The following is a 19,303-nucleotide window of genomic DNA, read 5'->3' on the forward strand; positions in this document are numbered from 1 at the left end:
AGATCTGTGTTGAGGCAACCCCATTAACAGTTAGAATGTATGTGTTTCTTTCAGCAGTAAGGAATAAGCGCAAGATCCATACTGTGGAACATTTGTAATTAGACTGGCCAACCTGTAGTTGTTGTATTCTTACATATCACCACTAGAGGAGACTTATGTTACTGCTGTCGGGCCATGTGTGGTTTCATAACAGATGGTAGCTGTTATGTTTCACTCCATAACCTTTAAAAAAGATGGACAAAACTAAAAAATAATAAAGTAGAGCCTATAATCCTGTAGTGGACATGTATTAACAAATGTCAATCTTTTTATGTCTGTACATGACAGTCGCTTTAGGTGGAGGGTGAGGGGGTGATAGACTCCCTCAGTTGTCTCAAATAGAAACCTTTTGGATTGCAACATTAAAGGCCACAGAACACCCAGGCCTAAATGACAATCTGGATTATTTCATGTTCCTCTAAAACTTTGAAAACTTTCTTGGCAATTCCTTAACCTGATATACCTATATATATAACCCTATATATTGATGTTTTCATCTGTGATCCAGTGTGTCCTACTGTAGAATTACATAACTGATAGCAATACAGATGTGATGGACACACCCACCTGTCTCCAACATGTCCTGTGTGTCTTGTTGCTGTTTTGTGGGTCTGCCCAACACTTGGACTTTCCTCATGGTTGGCCAACCTTTTTTGTTTCTTTTTCCTATAGTCATGTGATCCTGTCATGTGATTTTAAGTGTATTTAATGACACCTGTGGGTCCTGTTTCACCCTTATGCCCTGACCAAGACCATCCTGCTCCCTCCATGCAATAAAGGACTTTTAATATATTCACTCAGTGTTCCTCGGGTTTGTACCCTGCCCTTTTTTATATTTTTCGTGAGGTGGCTATAATGTTCCACAGATTGGTTGTGAGCTTATCTATATTGCTTGTTTCCCATTACAGGTGTGTCAAAACTATCTTGAAAAACTGTCAAACTGTATCTTGACCTGAGTGGAGCTGTCTCTTACTTGCTTTCATGGCACATGGCATACTTTTTCTTGAAGACAAAATGTCAGTACTTCTCAACCATGTGTGTAGTATCTGAGATGAGAGGAATAAGCACCACCAAATCAGGCCATGGTCCAGCAGAGAGCGCTGTCTCCCCCTCTGGTGAGGACAGTCGTCTAAGCACACATCAGAACAGTTACACGATCTCACCGGCCAATCATGTGAACCCACTTCATCTGAAACAGAAACTACATCAGCGGGTCAGAAAAAGCAGCTGATGTTTAAAGGTCTTCTATCACACAAAACTGAATCTTAGGACCGTTAAGCCATGTTAGAATGTTCCCTCAGACCTGGAGTTCTGTGTTGTTTCTTTCACACATGTAGGAGTGACTCTTTATTATTAGTCTGTCTACATCTTCAAAGATCAAACTGCTCTGATAGTTTTCAAATTAACACCAGCTTTTACCTTTATTTCAATAGAGATTCAGGACACCAACAGTAATAATCTTAATAGATGGGTCATATTCAGGGGAGAGAGGTGAAAGAAAGTTGTTTTTTGGTATTGGTTTATTTGCTTATTTGGTTTTAACTCAGCATTCATCTGGGGAACAATTTTTGTAACTCAATTTATCTCCAGTTGTTTGTACCTGTCAGTGTTTGTCCTTGTGCCATAGAGTCACTGTTTGGATAGGTTTGGTCAGTTCAGTTCTCAGAAGGTGAGCACGTTGGGCACCAGATAGAGCAGCACGTGGCTGAAGACGGGGAGTGGACAGTTGGCATTTTAAGGTGAGATCTGACCATAACAAAGATGACATGTGCAATTTAATTTCTTTTTTGAAGGCAACAGAAGCATAAACACGTTCTGATACATGACAAAGCATGCACATGATAATCAGAGGGAACTGTACTGCTGTTGGTACTGGTCTCTTGTATGTTTGGGAAGAAAGAGGAGGACAGTTGATTAAATGGAGATGGTTTAATTCCCTTCTCATGATCTCTATTTGTCCAATGATTGTCTGATTTACTGATGTCGTCCCGTCCTCCTTCATGTTTCCATAGAGAATCTGAAAACTGAAAACAGAACAGAAATTAAATAATACTCATAATTCAAAATAATGTTTGGCAGTAAATTAATTTAGGATTAATATATATTGAGAACATAATTTGGCAAAAGTATACAATAACTTACATTTGTAATGAAACTAAAGATGCATGGGCAACACAGGAGAACAACAGGCCACAGAAACAGGAAGGTCCACTTCAGATCTCTCTAGCCTGGTGTGACTCTGCGCCCAGGTACAACCACAAACCCTACTAGTTGGGAGCCAAAGTCTCAAAAGCCCTAGAAAATGGGTTGAACCTGACATCGCCTGCCATACTTTTTATTTGTGTTTTTTTTGTTAACTGTGACCCTGAGGATCAATAATTGGAGGGTCTGCTCTTCCGGAAATATCACGAAAAAAAATTGTGGCCATTTTAGTGTAGGTAACCTTCATTTTGTGATAGAAAATTTTGAAAAATGAAAAATTTCCTCAAATCCTCAGTGGATTGGGTAAACTGTCTACAAATACATTCCAGATGCAAAGAACACATGTGGTGACAACATTCAGTGAAAAAAATATTCATAAAACACATTTCTACATGATTCTGGCTCAATTTAATGCCAAAAAATAAGGCATTTTTTCACTTTTTTCCAGTATTTTCATCTTTACTTCATTGGCAATCAACTATTCCCCCAAGTTTTGACATCAGCCAATATGCCATTCTTTTCTTCAAACAGTATAGTCATTCCACAGAAAAAATATAAAAATCCAATCAAAATCAATGGATCTGTGATGATTTCATTACCATCAACAGGCCCAGAACCTCAATAGAAAGTTAGGCTCCTCTCAACATTCCATAAGGCACACTGGATATTTAGCATGGTTGTTAATGTCCACATTATTAAACATCATGGCCTAGGCATCTTTTAAATAATACTACTACTACTACTACTAATAATAATAATAATAAATATAGCCGCAAGCGGCAATGATCGGCCCTCGCTTGAGCCTATGCCATGCCCATGCCACGCCGCACCCCGGCCACGTTGAGCTCTGCACATGCCGTGCCCCACGAGTGCACCTTACTCATTGATCTAACTTCTAAATTAACACTAACCCCTAAACATACGTGCACTCCTAACTAGGGATGGGCATTCGATGAAATTTTCTTAATCGATCGTCGGAAGAATTAACGATCGATTATCGATTAATCATTAACGTTTTTATATTAAAATGATCATCATTATTATTACTATCTGCACTACTAATCTGCATGAATAAATTCAACTTTACGACATATAAACCGTAACCACTCTAGAGCCACATCAATCCGTTTGAGATTTTAATGTGTTTAATTCAGTTTTGTTCAACTCTCACAGAAACGAAACTTAAAACCGCATCGCTAATTTGTATAAACTCAGCAAAGATAAAACTACAGCTCTTGTGTCCCTGATGCGGTCAATTTCTGTCAGATTAAAAGACATGATTCAGTGGAATACAGGTTAGTGTGACCAGATTTGCTTTTGTCAAAACCAGTATAGTCATTCCACAGAAAAAAATATAAAAATCCAACCAAAATCAATGGATCTGTGATGATTTCTTTACCATCAATAGGCCCAGAACCTCAATAGAATGCTAGGTTACTCTCAACATTCCATAAGGCACACTGGATATTTAGCATGGTTGTTAATGTCCACATTATTAAAAATCATGGTCCCTCACTCCACCTTGTTCACGAATTTAAAAAGTCAACGCCAAAGCAAAAGGCACCAGCTGTTCACCAAGAAACACCTTCCACTGCAAAGAGACCAAGACGTGATGTTTCTGTAAAACCACAAGAACAAGAAAGTGTAGCTCAGTCTGTTTGTCTTCTGTATCTCTCACTTAACAAATGGGATTTTACTTTGATGTTGCTCCACATACAAAATGTTCTATGCAAACTCAGGATGAGTTAGGCAGTCAAAGATTTCCTTTTTGGTTCTTCCTGTGGATCAATCCTGCCCATCACCTTCACCTTCCACTATTTTTCAATTCCGTTGGGAAGAGAAACAGTTTGAACAGAGGTTTGCAGTCACACACATCTGATTCACTTTTGCATTTATGGAGTTTGCAAACAAATTTCTCGAGTCGTTTTCCACTGTTAGGATCCAACAACCACACAATTAACGATATCTGAATCACAAAACTAAAATATGACAATATCAGAACCAGAAACAAAAGTGACATGGTTCAAAAGACTTGAAAAGATCGACTTTGACAATAAATTCCACTGGGAAAACAAACATGGAGGTTTGATGCTCACTCTTTTGGAAAATCCTTCCCAGTATGAATTGCACAATGACCGGAAGTCTGAGATTCTTGATGCATCTATAGGACACCCAACAAAAACTTTGGCGTAGCCAAACCAAATTTGGTACACAGATGCACCATGGGAATAGGGACAAAAAAGTATATTAACAGGAAGTCGGCCATATTGGACTGATCGCGCGACTCGGCGCCAAAAGCGCATTTTCTTGTCCTCATATTTGAACAAACGCGTCCTAAGGCATTTGACCCAGACTCACTAGAATCACACTAACTAGTCACACTAACCTATATTCCACTGAATCATGTCTTTTAATCCGACAGAAATTGACCGCATCAGGGACAGAAGAGCTGTAGTTTTATCTTTGCTGAGTTTATACAAATTAGCGATGCGGTTTTAAGTTTCGTTTCTGTGAGAGTTGAACAAAACTGAATTAAACACATTAAAATCTCAAACGGATTGATGTGGCTCTAGAGTGGTTACGGTTTATATGTCGTAAAGTTGAATTTATTCATGCAGATTAGTAGTGCAGATAGTAATAATAATGATGATCATTTTAATATAAAAACGTTAATGATTAATCGATAATCGATCGTTAATTCTTCCGACGATCGATTAAGAAAATTTCATCGAATGCCCATCCCTAGTTAGGAGTGCACGTATGTTTAGGGGTTAGTGTTAATTTAGAAGTTAGATCAATGAGTAAGGTGCACTCGTGGGGCACGGCATGTGCAGAGCTCAACGTGGCCGGGGTGCGGCGTGGCATGGCCGTGGCATAGGCTCAAGCGAGGGCCAATCATTGCCGCTTGCGGCTATATTTATTAGTAGTAGTAGTAGTAGTAGTAGTAGTAGTAGTAGTAGTAGTAGTAGTATTTAAAAGATGCCTAGGCCATGATGTTTAATAATGTGGACATTAACAACCATGCTAAATATCCAGTGTGCCTTATGGAATGTTGAGAGGAGCCTAAATTTCTATTGAGGTTCTGGGCCTGTTGATGGTAATGAAATCATCACAGATCCATTGATTTTGGTTAGATTTTTATATTTTTTTCTGTGGAATGACTATACTGTTTGAAGAAAAGAATGGCATATTGGCTGATGTCAAAACTTGGGGGAATAGTTGATTGCCAATGAAGTAAAGATGAAAATACTGGAAAAAATTGAAAAATGCCTTATTTTTTGGCATTAACTTGAGCCAAAATCATGTAGAAATGTGTTTTATGATTTTTTTTTCACTGAATGTTTTCACCACATGTGTTCTTTGCATCTGGAATATATTTGTAGACAGCTTACCCAATCCACTGAGGATTTGAGGAAATTTTTCATTTTTCAAAATTTTCTGTCACAAAATGAAGGTTACCTACACTAAAATAGCCACAATTTTTTTTCACGATATTTCCAGAAGAGCAGACCCTCCAATTATTGGTCCTCAGGGTCACAGTTAACAAAAAAAACACAAATAAAAAGTATGGCAGGCGATGTCAGGTTCAACCCATTTTTGAGACTTTGGCTCCCCGACTATACCCTAACCCCTAACACTACCCCAACCCCTAAACTAACACTACTCTAACCTCTAAACCAGGGGTCTAAAACTCAAATTACCTGGGGGCCACATTAGATAAAGTCTGAGTGAGGCTGGGCTGCATTGAGTATTCGATAAATAGCGGTTGCACGGGAAAAAAGAGAAAGAAAGAACAACATGCAACACACTTTCTTAACCCTTGTATTGTGTTAGAAAGTTACACGCGTCTTTAGTGTTAGCGGGTCAAATTTGACCCGTGATTTAACTCAGCCTGAAAATACTTAAAAACACTAGATATCATCCAATATTGTTCTTCCCCTCATAACTAACTTAGTATGTGTTCATGTCAATGGAAACATTTTTATTTATTTATTTATTTTTGGCAGCACAGACCTTTTATCTTAAAATATACCACTCGTTTTTGATTACAAAAACTGCTTAAATTCACTAATTATATTTCCTATAGTGATATAATTTGTAATTATATTATATAATTATACTATAATCATAATAATTTTATATATATAATACATATAATATAAATCTAATTTATATAAGTATAATTATATTGGGTGTCAAGAGGCTTGGTGACCATGAACTGTCACTTTTTCTTGACTTGAAGACGTCTCTTTCAGTCTTTGTGACATCTGGGTTCTCCTCACCACGTGTGCTCTTGTTCAGGGTCATACTGAACCTCATCCTCATCCACAGACGTATATATGAATGGACATAACTAACACTGTAGCCACCGCGTTCCAAATAGAAAGTTCTCCAGGAGGCTCTTCCGGCTCCTTCTGACTCTGGCTCCAATTGACTTATGTTAGGATCTTGTCGTCCTTCTCTCTGTACCTGCTGCTGTGAACCTCATCATTTTGGTCTTAAAATATACGTATTAACCTGCGACACATGATCCTGATTTTTTTTTTTTTTTTTTTGGCTGTTTTGTCTGTCCAAAAAATTCTATTCATAACATATAACCTGGCTCTAGATTCGCTCCTGTAACCGTGAGCTTCATTTGAGCGGCGCCAAACGCTGTGGGTGACGTCACACTCAGTTAGTCCACTTCTTTTATTCCGTCTGTGCCCTCATCCTCATCCTCAGACACATCTTCCTCAGCTTCACTTTCCTCTCTGTCTTCAGAATCACTGTCATGACCAAAAATCTGATCCAGCGCCTCATAAACAGTGAACCTGCTCATGTTGACTGATGCTGCAACAGATACAGCTGATAATATCTCACTAAAACCCTGTTTATATATGACAATGTTTATTTTAGATTCAAAATGTATCAATGTGCTGCAAGAAAGAGAAGAGTTCACGTGGGTGAAGACGACCTTTGTGTGTGTGTGTATATGTGTGTGCGTGTGTGTGTGTGTGTGTTGTGGGACACACTGAGCCATATTTGATCCACAGAGCAGCCTACAGCTTGTAAGTGATGCATAAAACAGCCACTATTCTCTGCCGGGTCATTTTTGACCCGTAACACCACAGATGTCACTTTTTTTTTTTTAAGACCTTTACAATTTACTAAAATGGTGAAAATTGATTTTGTTGCGTTAAAATAGTTGTGTCTGAGGATTAGATGAAGCCTCATTCCGGTACAAAAAAGCAAATGGCAGTTTTTACATACCTAAACTTGAAAACGGGTCAATTTTGACCCTAACACAATATAAGGGTTAATCTTTAATAACAGTTCAGAATATGAAAATGTATTCATAACGTAAGTTTAAACTAATATGTCTACTCTTCTTCTTTTGCCTACTCCTTACTGGTTGAAACCTGGCTACGATTCATCTTGCACAACTGAGAGATATTTCGCTTGCAGGAGGAAGCATATGAGATCCTCAGGATAGATTGAAGATGCTCATCAGTGAGCCTTGACCTGTATTAGGTGCTTTCACACCGACAGTATTTGGTGCGCACCAAACGGTCCATTCAAACCAGAAGTGGTTAGCTCGGTTCGTTTGCGTTGGTGTGAAAGCATCATTCGCTTGAATCCGCACCTCTGGTGTGAACGCGAACCCGTGTCCAAACCATAGACAGCAGGTCCAAACGAACTATTGGAAATGCATCATGGTAGAAACGTGTCTCCTTTGCCTGAAATGACGCGCTGTACGACTCCAGCGCAGTAACAGATTGCTGTCCAGACGCAGCCGCGATTCATTTTCAAATAATTTTACCAACAATGGCCAATACAGAGAATGTAATGCAGGAAGATCAGAGCAAGTACGTGCGAATGTGTGGCTCCAGAGTGAGTCAAAAATGGGGGTGTGTACTTCTGTTCAGGACCTGCACAGAGGTCCCGGTGTTCCCCGTGATCATGTAGGAACCAGCATTTGTTATTTTAGGCTTTAATTAACCAAATAATTTCATGGCAATAGGCAATCGCCCATTCAATTGATTCACCTTTAAAAAATGTCCAGCTTTTAGCTTTGCGTGAGAAATACAGTCGGACTAGATCCAAACTAGAGTCCCGAACCAGCAGGAGCAGCTCCGGTTCTGTCCGGGCTCAGATGACGTGGAGCGGGGAGTGAAAAGCACTTTCCCCAGGAAGAACCAAATGTGGACACCAAGTAAACTGGATTCATGCTTCTGTCCGGATGCTTTGCACCACCTCGGAACCAGCCGTGGTTCTTGAGCGCGGAGGACAGGAGCAGCCCGCACAGACCTGTAGTCACAGTGCATTCTCGCGTTCCCCAAACAGAACCAGTGCACAGACGGCGGAACGTACCCGCTCAGACCCAGTCATTGACCAAGGACCAGACCCCAGCGCCGTCGTGAAGAGCTGCACGCTACGGTGAGCGCTGTTGGCTGCTGCTGTTACCCGAACTCTGGGCTGATGCGGTGAGTTTGTACAAAGTTGTTTTATGAGTTCATGGTGATAAGATGAGGACGCCCGCGGTATTAACAGTGAACATCAGTATTGGTTACTGGAGATATCACTCTTCTACCGGGATACAGAGGCTCGTTAATCGGACCAGTTTTGGTTCACAGGTGTGAAAGCGGACCACACTGGAGTGTATCTTCTTCTTGTATGTCAAACATGGACGGAAGACGCTTGTTTTTGCCTCGTACTTTTTGCTAACATATCGCCAAGCCTCTGGAATAGATCACTGCCGTTTTGTGGTGCTTGCATATTGATGGGACAGCTGTGTTTGCCGCTGAGTGCGCGTGGATTTCGGCGACACATATGTGGAGCTTGGTCATCGGGTTGCCAGCAAGTTACTCATCGAGTGTTGAGCAGGTAAACAGACTGTCAGTGTCTTTTTTATTTCTTTTTAGCCCCTCCAATAAAGGTCCCATACTTATGAACAGGGGAATTCTGTCAGCGCCTCTTCTGAGCTCTGATACTGTGGTTGTGGGAGTGTAAAGTGAAGTGCGCACACGTGTACCATGTGTGGTTTATTTTGGTTCTTCAGTGACGCCGTATGTGCACGTGTACTCGTATTAACAGATCCACTTAGACTCGTTGCTTCACAACTGCTGTAAGTTGAGTTTTGGGATGTAAGCTGCGTTAATAATCTGTTGTGAATCTGCATGGGCACCGATTGCAGCTTCATCTGTCAGTGCGGCCCGCAGTAGGGGGGTGGGATTGTGCTACATCTACCGTGGGCCGCACTGACATTGTTCTTTGGAATTAAGTGGAGGGCCGCAAAAAATCCTTACAAGGGCCGCAGTTGGCCCCCGGGCCGCGAGTCTGAGACCCCAGCTCTAAACTGACACTACCCTAACCCTAACCTGACATTACCCTAACCCCTAAACTAACACTACCCTAACCCCTAACCAGTGTTGGGGAGTAACGGATTACATGTACCGCCGTTACGTAATCAGAGTACAAATTATGAGTAACTGTATTCCGTTACAGTTACTGTTTCAATGAGTGGTAATTGGATTACAGTTACTTTGCTGAAATAAGTGGATTACAAGGCGGTATTTTCCTGTTTTCACATTTTGTGCTACATCCCATTTATTTATTTTTTTATTTTGGTAATTTCACTCATTGCCGGAAACCCAAACAGAATACGCGCAATAAGAGCGATGGAAATGTCATGTTAAAGTTGGCGGTGTCAGTCACACAGTGGAAGCAGCAGTGCATTGGTAAAAACGCATTTGTGTCTTGGAAATTCTTCTCCCGATGTGAGATAGATATATATAAAAAAATATATATATATATAAAATCGCCTACAACTTAAATGTGAAACAGGAGCTACTGGCACTGGTGAAAACAACCTGCATAGACTCATAATATCTGCACTACTGTCCTATAATGACCTGCGACATGAGGGGACGTGCACACAAACACACACAAACACAAACACACACAAACACACACAAACACACACACACACCTTCATCATCGTCATCAACCTGAGAACCCGCGGACCACGTCTCCTTCCGTAGTTACAGCGTGGACACCGCCGTCTCGTGCGCCACGTGTGGACTGTGTTTTCTCGCGTAAACCGCGCTTCCTCCTGTGCGCCTCTAAACCAGAACACCAGGACTAAACCAGGACTAATCCAGGACTAAACCAGAACTAACACCAGGACTAACCCAAGACTAACCCAGGACTAAACCAGGACTAAACCAGGACTAACCCAGAACTAACACCAGGACTAACCCAGGACTAAACCAGAACTAACACCAGGACTAACCCAGGACTAAACCAGAACTAACACCAGGACTAAACCAGAACTAACACCAGGACTAACCCAGGACTAACCCAGGACTAAACCAGGACTAACCCAGGACTAAACCAGGACTAAAGCAGGACTGAACCAGGTTTAAACTAGGACTAAATCACGACTAAACCAGAAGTAAAGACCTGGTCTAGACCTGGTCTAAAATCAGGACTAAACCAGGACTAAACCAGGTCTAAACAACATGACACCTAACAGTAGGTTGACATAATTTAAGGTGATCTCATATAAAAAAATAATTTCTCTATCAATAATATTTTTTAATATGGTGAAGGAAAAGCTTATCTTGTTACTGTCTTTTAACAGACAAAACCTCTTATATTAAGATGTTGTGGTCTTTGTTTCTCTACAGCAAACAGCTGCTTATTCATGGAGACTTGGCCTCAGACAATTTGAAGACAAACAAGAATTTTCAGGATGTGTTTGCTACATTCATGTCGTTTAAAAAAACATGACAATATCAAGTAATCCAAAGTAATCAGATTACGTTACTCATTTTAAGTAATTTAATGGATTACGTTACAAACTACATTTTGGGGTGTGTAATCTGTAATCTGTAGGGGATTACATTTTAAAAGTAACCTTCCCAACACTGCCCCTAACCTAACCCTACCCTAACCCCTACTTTAAGCTCTGACCCTAATACCCACCTTTAAGCCCTGACCTAACCCTAACACTAACCCCTGTCACTACCATAACCCCTAAACTAACCCTAACCGGGCCTTAACCTAACCCTAACCTTCCTATATTCAGTTTTATTTTAATGTGTAGGAGGAGCTAATCACCTTTTTCATGTCAAGTAGACTGATGTGAAAACTGACTGAAATTTCATTGAAATCAACATTTGTGCAAATGGGAATTTTTAAAAAAAATTTAAAATCAGATTTTTTTTTTACTTGTCTTGTCATGATCTACTTCTATGTCAAACTTCTTGATTTTAAAGGGGAATTTCTTTTGTCATCTGCTCTATACCCCAATGCAATTTTTTAATGCCATTTTATTTATTTTTGGAAATTGGAAATAACCAGACGTTATGCAAGAACAATATTCAATAATCTATACATTTTTGAAAATGATGAGAGTCCCTGGTCAGTACAGGCCCTTCATTTCCTGTCAGTGCACTCACCGACTGCTCTTAGCATAGGCCTTTCACCAGCTTCTCCAGCTCGGGCCTATAGAATAATTAATAAAATGTCAAAATCAATGTGTAAATAAATAGAATGACTGGAATGATGTTCTCTCGAGTGCCCAGTAGATGTCACTCTCTACTCACACAATGGTCCTCTGCCTCCTCTTACCTCCTCTGATCTAATTAGCTCTGTCTCTTGATTCAGCGCACATGACACTCCTGCACCGTGTCCTGGCTCCTGTCCTCTGTGTCCTCCTTTAGTGTGCTCTGTGTGGGATCTGTGTGGGTGTTCTGTGTGGGATCTGTGTGGGTGCTCTGTGTGGGATCTGTGTGGGTGCTCTGTGTGGGATTTGTGTGGGTGCTCTCTGTGGGTGCTCTGTGTGGGTGCCCTGTGTGGGTGCTCGGTGTGGGATCTGTGTGGGTGCTCTCTGTGGGTGCTCTGTGGACAGCGTGGTTCTTCTGCCCCAGCATGGCTCTGTGGGCCCCTGCTCTGCTCCTGCTCTCGGGCCAGCTCCTCTCGTGTGGACTGGGCACAGCGGGGCCCCTGCATGCCCAGTGTAAAGTGGAATGGTGAGTTCTCCTCTTGTGTCTTGTGTCTGGTTTCTATCTGTTTGTATGTGGGAGTTATGATTGGGAGAAGAAGATATTTGTCAGTATTATGTTGCAGGACACTTTGTGTAGCTTAGCACTCAAAAGACCAGTGTCTGAAGAGGATTTTTACTGTCCTGTGTGTACAACTAAATGATGATGATAAATGGGAGGAAACAGCATAAATTTGAGCAGGTATCAGTACTGAAAAAAAAAAAAAAAAAAACATTACACTAACAGAACAAGGCTGGAGTTGATCTTAATTGTAATTAAAATTAGACCACATGGTAGGCCATATTTATTAATCATTCCATTAATTATTTAATCATTAAATTCAAACTTGCAATGTACAAAAGTGATTTAAACCATCACTCTGTTATTAAAATCTGTACTGAGTATCATTCCCTTGAGTTTTTGTACCGGTTATATCCATCCACAGGCGACAAATGCAGAGACTACAAACACTGGACACACCCAGTTCTAAAATGTGTCTTGTTTACTCAATAATAACAGTCGAGCTGAGAGTAGGACACTTCTGCACGCAAAGTATCAACAGAATCAATTTTGCACTGATGCTTTCCCACATCAAGAAATAACACTTGAAAAGTGAAATAAGAACAGTTTAAAACCTAATCTCGTGTGTACAGGAAACAAGCTTCTTCAGATCAGCGCTGACAGAGTAAGCAGCTCTGATGTGTGACTCATGTTCATGTTTAACTGTCATGTGATCACAAGAATAATCAGGTTAAGAGCTTCAGAGAGAGACATCCATGGACTCCACTGTCTGCAGAACACTACGTACACGTACACAGCATAGTACACAGTTACTTTTTATGTGAATTTAACCAAATAACACCTTCTATTGTTTAAAAATGCACTCCTCTAATTTCAGTCAGTGCTTTAAGAAACAGGAAATGTGTCTGTAGAAATGTTATACTTTGTACTTTTACTCAATTTGCAATTATTTATACGTTCGTTTCATATTAAGTACTTTTGTTTTGAAGTAACAGTGTTTTTCTTTGTGAAGAGAGTTTTAAAGTGTGTTGGAACTATTTTGTAAAAAAAAAAAAAAGTACTAAATAAATAAAAATGTGTTTTAGAAAATAGGAAAGATTAACTCAAAATAATATAAACACAAGTAAATATTTTGTACATTTGTTAATAATAAATAAATAATAGTATAACTAATATGCTAATAATAGACTCTTTCCTGTTGGTTGCAGGTACTTCGGGATCCGGTGCACAGAAGTGTATGAGGCGCTGGTGTCTCAGATTAAGGCCTGGAGAGGCATGACCAGCTGCACCACCGGGGGGCAGCGCTGTCTCTACAAGGTTTGTCTCAGCCCCTTCAGCCCTAGATACAGTCGGTCAAATTGTAAGTCAGACATGATCAAGCCTGAGCAAATAATGAGGACTTCTATTCTGTTGTCATACACAGAGCTCTTGACTCGAATCACTCATAGAAATGATCAGGTTCAGCATTTGTGCATTTACCTTTCGGAGATTTCATGGTAAAATACAATGTGATCAATAGGGACAGATTTCTGCACACATCTGGGACAAGGATCATCACATTCTACAATCTGATGTACACTGAAAATAAAATATGAATATTAATACTACTGTATATTATAGAGGTGTACAGACTTTGCACTAAGGGCCAAATCATCAAAGATCACATGAAGCAGAGGGTCAGAGCGCTGTTCAGATGGGCGCATTATGCACCATTTTGACTGAGCTGCCATCATTTAATATTAAAGCTTAGAAATGATACATGGTCACATGTTTCTATATGGAACACACATTTTAGGTCTGTGTCACAAATGATGTCACTGAGTTGTATTATAGTTGAAGAATTACTTGATTCAAATTTTCTTGTAGAAAGTATCGATACTGATTGGCACTTACTAAATGATTTCAGGTCTCCTCAGGTTCACTTTTCTGTCTGCACTGTTGTTGTCCGTATGTTACTCCACAGAAGTCCACTCCTGTTGCTCATGTTAGTGCTGTCAATCATGTCCTCATGTTAATGAAAGTCAATCAGAGTTTAAAGCTCTTTTCTTACGTATCTTCACATTGTGTGTGTTGCAGCTGCAGTCTGCCTCGGTGCACTTCATCGAGGCCAAACACACCACACCCTTCAAGAAACACGTGGACAACATCCACATACGCCTGATGCCCTTCCACTTCTTCACCTGCTGTCACGTCTCGGTATGTGACTTTTACATTGTTTGTCACTCTGCCACAATTTCATCCACATATACACTTTGAATTCTTTTTTGCCACTATAACCTAATTCATCCATTTTGAAATTACATTTCAGGCGATGTCTGTTTCTCAGACGTGGTACACCATTAAAGACCACGGTACAAACTACTGTAACCTCTACAACCTGATGGAAGGTGAGCCATTATCACACAGCCTGTGACAGAGCTGACTATCCCTTTGCATTCATGTTACATGAATTGATAAGGATATGTAACCACATTGTCATTAGTGTTACGGGGGTGGGTCAATTCATGTTATAGAGAAGTGGTCTGTAATGACTGATGTTACAGTTACAGGACTGATCTGTAATTGTAAAGCATTTGTTATTATTGTTATATAGAGTAGTCAAACTAATGTGTCATTACTGTTACCGTGAGTGGACTAACATGTGTCATTACTGTTACTGAGAGTGGACTAACATGTGTCATTACTGTTACTGAGAGTAGACTAACATGTGTCATTACTGTTACTGAGAGTGGACTCATATTTGCTGTTGTGGTTCCAGCAACTATTGAAGATTATGTTTATGGGGGTGATCTGTAATTGTTGTCATTACTGTTACAGGGAGTGGTCAGTGATTTTCATGTTGCGCTGAAGTGGTCTGTAACTACTGATGTTACATACAGTTAGAGGGGTGTCATTGCTATTATTGGGGGTGGCCTCACATTGTCAATACTGCTATAAGGAGAGGGTGAAATGCAACGTAAAGCACTTTAAGTCTCCTGAAAACCTCTTTACAAATCCAGTGCATTATTATTGTCATTACTAATGCTGTTCTTGTTACATTGAAGTGGTCTGTAACTGCTGATGTTACAGGCATTGTGATCTGCAGTATATGTCAGCTTTTGTAACTCTTTGTGACTTTCGGAATTAGTGTTTAAGATCCTTATTTGTTTGATGTTCCAGGGAGTGGCCTGACTGAGGCTCGGGGGTACAGAGAGATGACCAGTGACTTCATGTGCACTCAGAGGTCTTCAGCTAACTGCACTGTCTACTGATCACAACTGACCACACTGCTCTCCACTGACCAGGCTGCAGCATTTTTTCTATTTTTGTATTCCAAATATATGAGATATACATGACATGTTTTTTTGTTTTTTTTTACAATCTGCACATTTAAAAACCTGTTCTGTTCTGACCTCTGTGCTTCGTGTAACTATGTCAAATGTGTTTTATTCATATTCATATCATATTCATGAATAAATCCTTTGGGGGTCAGCTGTTTTTATGTTCGACACATTTAAGTGAATCTGTGGCTGAATCAGTCTTCTTAGAAATTTCACTCATAAAACACGGGTACTTAGTCACAAATTTTTATATATACCAGATTTTTTCCCATTAGAGCAAATGTGTCTCACCCCAGTACAGATGTAGAAGCAGCTCTTGTGGTCAAAGCATGTCTGTTGTGTGATGTTTGCATCTACAGCACAGAAAGTGGAGAGTTAAAATTGACTCTCACAGAATCTATTTTAACATGTTGCCAGGGTCTGTATGAGTCTAATTTGTTCTAGAGTTAATTTAACATTTTTGGGAAATGTTAATCAAGTAACACTGGCCCAAAGTTCCTGTTTAACCTCAAAATCAAGAGTTATATTAACATTTTCAGAGTAAACATTATGTACAAAACTGGTTCAAACTGGTCTCTCGCAGGAGTTTGAAATGGTGCATGGCAGGTGGCAAATTAACACTAAGGGAAGTTGCATTAACACAAGGGGAAGTTGAATTAACTTCAGCCATATCAACTCTGGTAAATAACCCCGACCTGAACCCCCATTTAACTTGGAAATAGTGAAAATAGCATGTTTTGTGTTAAAAGCAAGTCTGAAATATTTTACCCTGAAATTTTAACCCTCCAGTTTTTGCTGTGTAATAAGAAAGCATTTTATTTTCTGATGAAGAAGTGTGCGGTTAGCATGCTAGTTGTTGTTAGCTTTACTGTCACAGCCAAACTAACTTCCTTCATCCATGAAATTTTCTATTTAATCAATACAGAACAAAATATGTGAACTTCCAAACAGTAACTGGGCGACAGTAGCTCAACTGGTCAAGCGTCCACTGATCAGAAGGATGGTGGTTTGAATCCCACTCTCAACATAAACATCGTTGGTTTAGCATCAGATCCAATGAGCCACAGATTCCAGCTCCCACAGATGAATGCTGTCATTGTGTCCTTGGGCAAGACACTTAACCCCCCTCGCCCCCAGTGTCTGCATACACTGGTGTGTGTGTGTCTATGTGTGTGTGTATGTGCATGTGCGTGCGCTCACGTGGGTGTGTGCGTGTGTGTATGAGTGTGTGTGCACGTGTTTGTGGGGGTGCGTGTATGGGCGTGTGTGTGCGTGTGTGTGTGCGTGTGCGCGTGTGTGTGTGTGTGCGTGCGTGTGTGTGCGAGTGTGTGTGTGTGTGTGCGTGCGTGCGCGTGTGTGTGCGTGCGTGCGTGTGTGTGCGCGCGTGCGTGTGTGTGTGCGTGCGTGCGTGCGTGTGTGTGTGTGTGCGTGTGCGTGTGAATGGGTCAGTGGTTCCTTGTAAAGAGCTTTGAGCCTTGAATGTGGAAAAGTGCTATATAAAAATGTGACCATTCTTAAGTAGTGTAGTGTTTTTCTTCAAGCTGGAAGAGGGGTTTAGAGCAGAGAATATTTGGGGAATGTTTGAGAGCTCCCTGAACAGAGCAGCTTGGTTTTCTTCATATTTACAATTCAATGGATAGAAAATGTCATGTATCAAATATGACAACTTTCTATAACATCAGTTATTTTGTGTGGGAACGCAAGAAACGCACAAAGAATCACTACTAAGTTTGTCAACAAACACTTCCAGACTGGCAAAAAATGTATTTTATTTTATTTTGTGAAATCAGAGTACCGAATGTCCAAAATTTCTTTTTCAGGTTTAACCAGTTTTTTGTGGCTACATACATGATTTGTATTTTAGTAAATATTGTATGTGTGCAGTAATATATATTTGTTATATTTAATATATATTTATGTTTTGGAAACACTATTATCACTTTCAGTTTGTTATGTTTTTATATTGTAGTATTTTATATTTCTTTTGACCTAAGTGGTGAAAATATTAAATAAATTGACTTTATATCATGTTTAGTGAACTTTATAAGTCAATAAGTAACACTGGTTGAATGCCACACACTGAAATGAAGTCCCCGATTAGAGCCTCACAGACAGGGGCCCTTTCCTCTTAAACAGTCCATGTGAGTGATACAGGCCAGCGCAGGGTGAGATGTAAATATAGCTGTGAGCCCTGCGCCGCCGCATCATTCTTATTGACACATAAACTAGTTTTCGATCTTAAAAATGATGGTGCAGAGGGGTGGGGTGGGGGGGGGGATTTTATTAAGGTGGCAATATGGTCAGGTGGGCTTCATCATCCATCACCCCAGCCCCATAAAACAAAGAGGTGTCTGTGCATGTGTGCTTTTACAGGCTCTGAGAGGAGTCCAATGTGCAGAGATAACTGTGAGGAACACAAAGAGTCTGGATTTATTTATCACAAAAGTGAGTGAAATATTAAATAAATGCTACACACAAAAGCATACAGAAGCATTGATTTCTGCAGCAGTTAACATATTTCTACTGGTTCGGGAAAACACCCTTTGCACCCTGAAATAAATAATTACAAATAAACAGAGAGAGAGTGTGCGGCATTTCAACATGCATATGAATGAATGACAAGTACAACACAACAACCAAGCACAATGTCTCATTTACATGTGTTGACTAAGGACCAATGGAATCCACTTATTTCTCTGTCATAGTGCACAAACAGAAAGAAGCAGACGAAGCCAATGTTCAAAATGAAACATGTTCCTCACTGGAGAGTCCTTGCCTCAAGTGGAGGAGTTCAAGTATCTCGGGGTCTTGTTCACGAGTGAGGGGAGGACGGAACGTGCGATTGACAGGCGGATCGGTGCAGCGTCTGCAGTAATGCGGTCTCTGTATCGGACCGTTGTGGTGAAGCGGGAGCTGAGCCGAAAGGCGAAGCTCTCGATTTACTGGTCAGTCTTCGTTCCTACTCTCACCTATGGTCATGAGCTCTGGGTAATGACCGAAAGGATAAGCGCGGATACAAGCGCTCGAAATGAGTTTCCTCAGCAGGGTGGCTGGGTGCTCCCTTAGAGATAGGGTGAGGAGCTCAGTCACACGGGAGGAACTCGGAGTAGAGCCGCTGCTCCTCCACGTCGAGAGGAGCCAGTTGAGGTGGTTCGGGCATCTGTTCCGGATGCCTCCTGGACGCCTCCCTCGGGACTGCTGCCCCTGCGACCCGGCCCCGGATAAGCGGAAGAAAATGGATGGATGGATGTTGTTTAGGACATACAGATGAGTCCTGTGTAGGACATACAGATGAGTCCTGTGTAGGACATACAGATGAGTCTTGTGTAGGACATACAGATGAGTCCTGTGTAGGACATACAGATGAGTCTTGTGTAGGACTTGTAGGACATAGATGTGTCCACTGTGTTGGACTTGTAGGACATACAGATGTGTCCTGTTTAGGACATACAGATGAGTCCTGTGCAGGACTTGTAGGACATAGATGTAGATGTGTCCATGGTGTTGGACATGTCTGCAGCCTCTCGTCTCAGGCTGGGGCAGGGCAGGCTTCAGGGATCACTTTTAATTGACACTTGGTGTGTGTCTGACAGATTTTGGGCCCTGTGTGAATGCATTTGACTGGCTGAGCTCGGGCCAATTTGAGCGTACTTTACATGCAGTGTGCGTTAGTGTGTGTTAGTGTGTGTTAGT

General features: G+C 40.8%; 1 protein-coding gene across 1 annotated transcript; it reads left to right on the forward strand.

The window, feature by feature from the left end:
* The first annotated feature begins 12,156 nt into the window (after positions 1-12,156).
* LOC129408097 (uncharacterized) lies at positions 12,157-15,573 on the forward strand. The gene is made up of 5 exons (XM_055150848.1): positions 12,157-12,257; positions 13,499-13,607; positions 14,367-14,486; positions 14,599-14,677; positions 15,450-15,573. Exons 1-5 carry the CDS (start codon positions 12,157-12,159, stop codon positions 15,539-15,541), a joined length of 501 nt encoding a protein of 166 aa, XP_055006823.1. The 3' UTR covers positions 15,542-15,573.
* Positions 15,574-19,303: the final 3,730 nt, after the last annotated feature.

The sequence above is a fragment of the Boleophthalmus pectinirostris genome, unplaced genomic scaffold, assembly GCF_026225935.1.
Source record: "Boleophthalmus pectinirostris isolate CB_2022bp ecotype Guang Dong unplaced genomic scaffold, ASM2622593v1 HiC_scaffold_15, whole genome shotgun sequence".
In the NCBI taxonomy this organism is placed as follows: domain Eukaryota; kingdom Metazoa; phylum Chordata; class Actinopteri; order Gobiiformes; family Gobiidae; genus Boleophthalmus; species Boleophthalmus pectinirostris.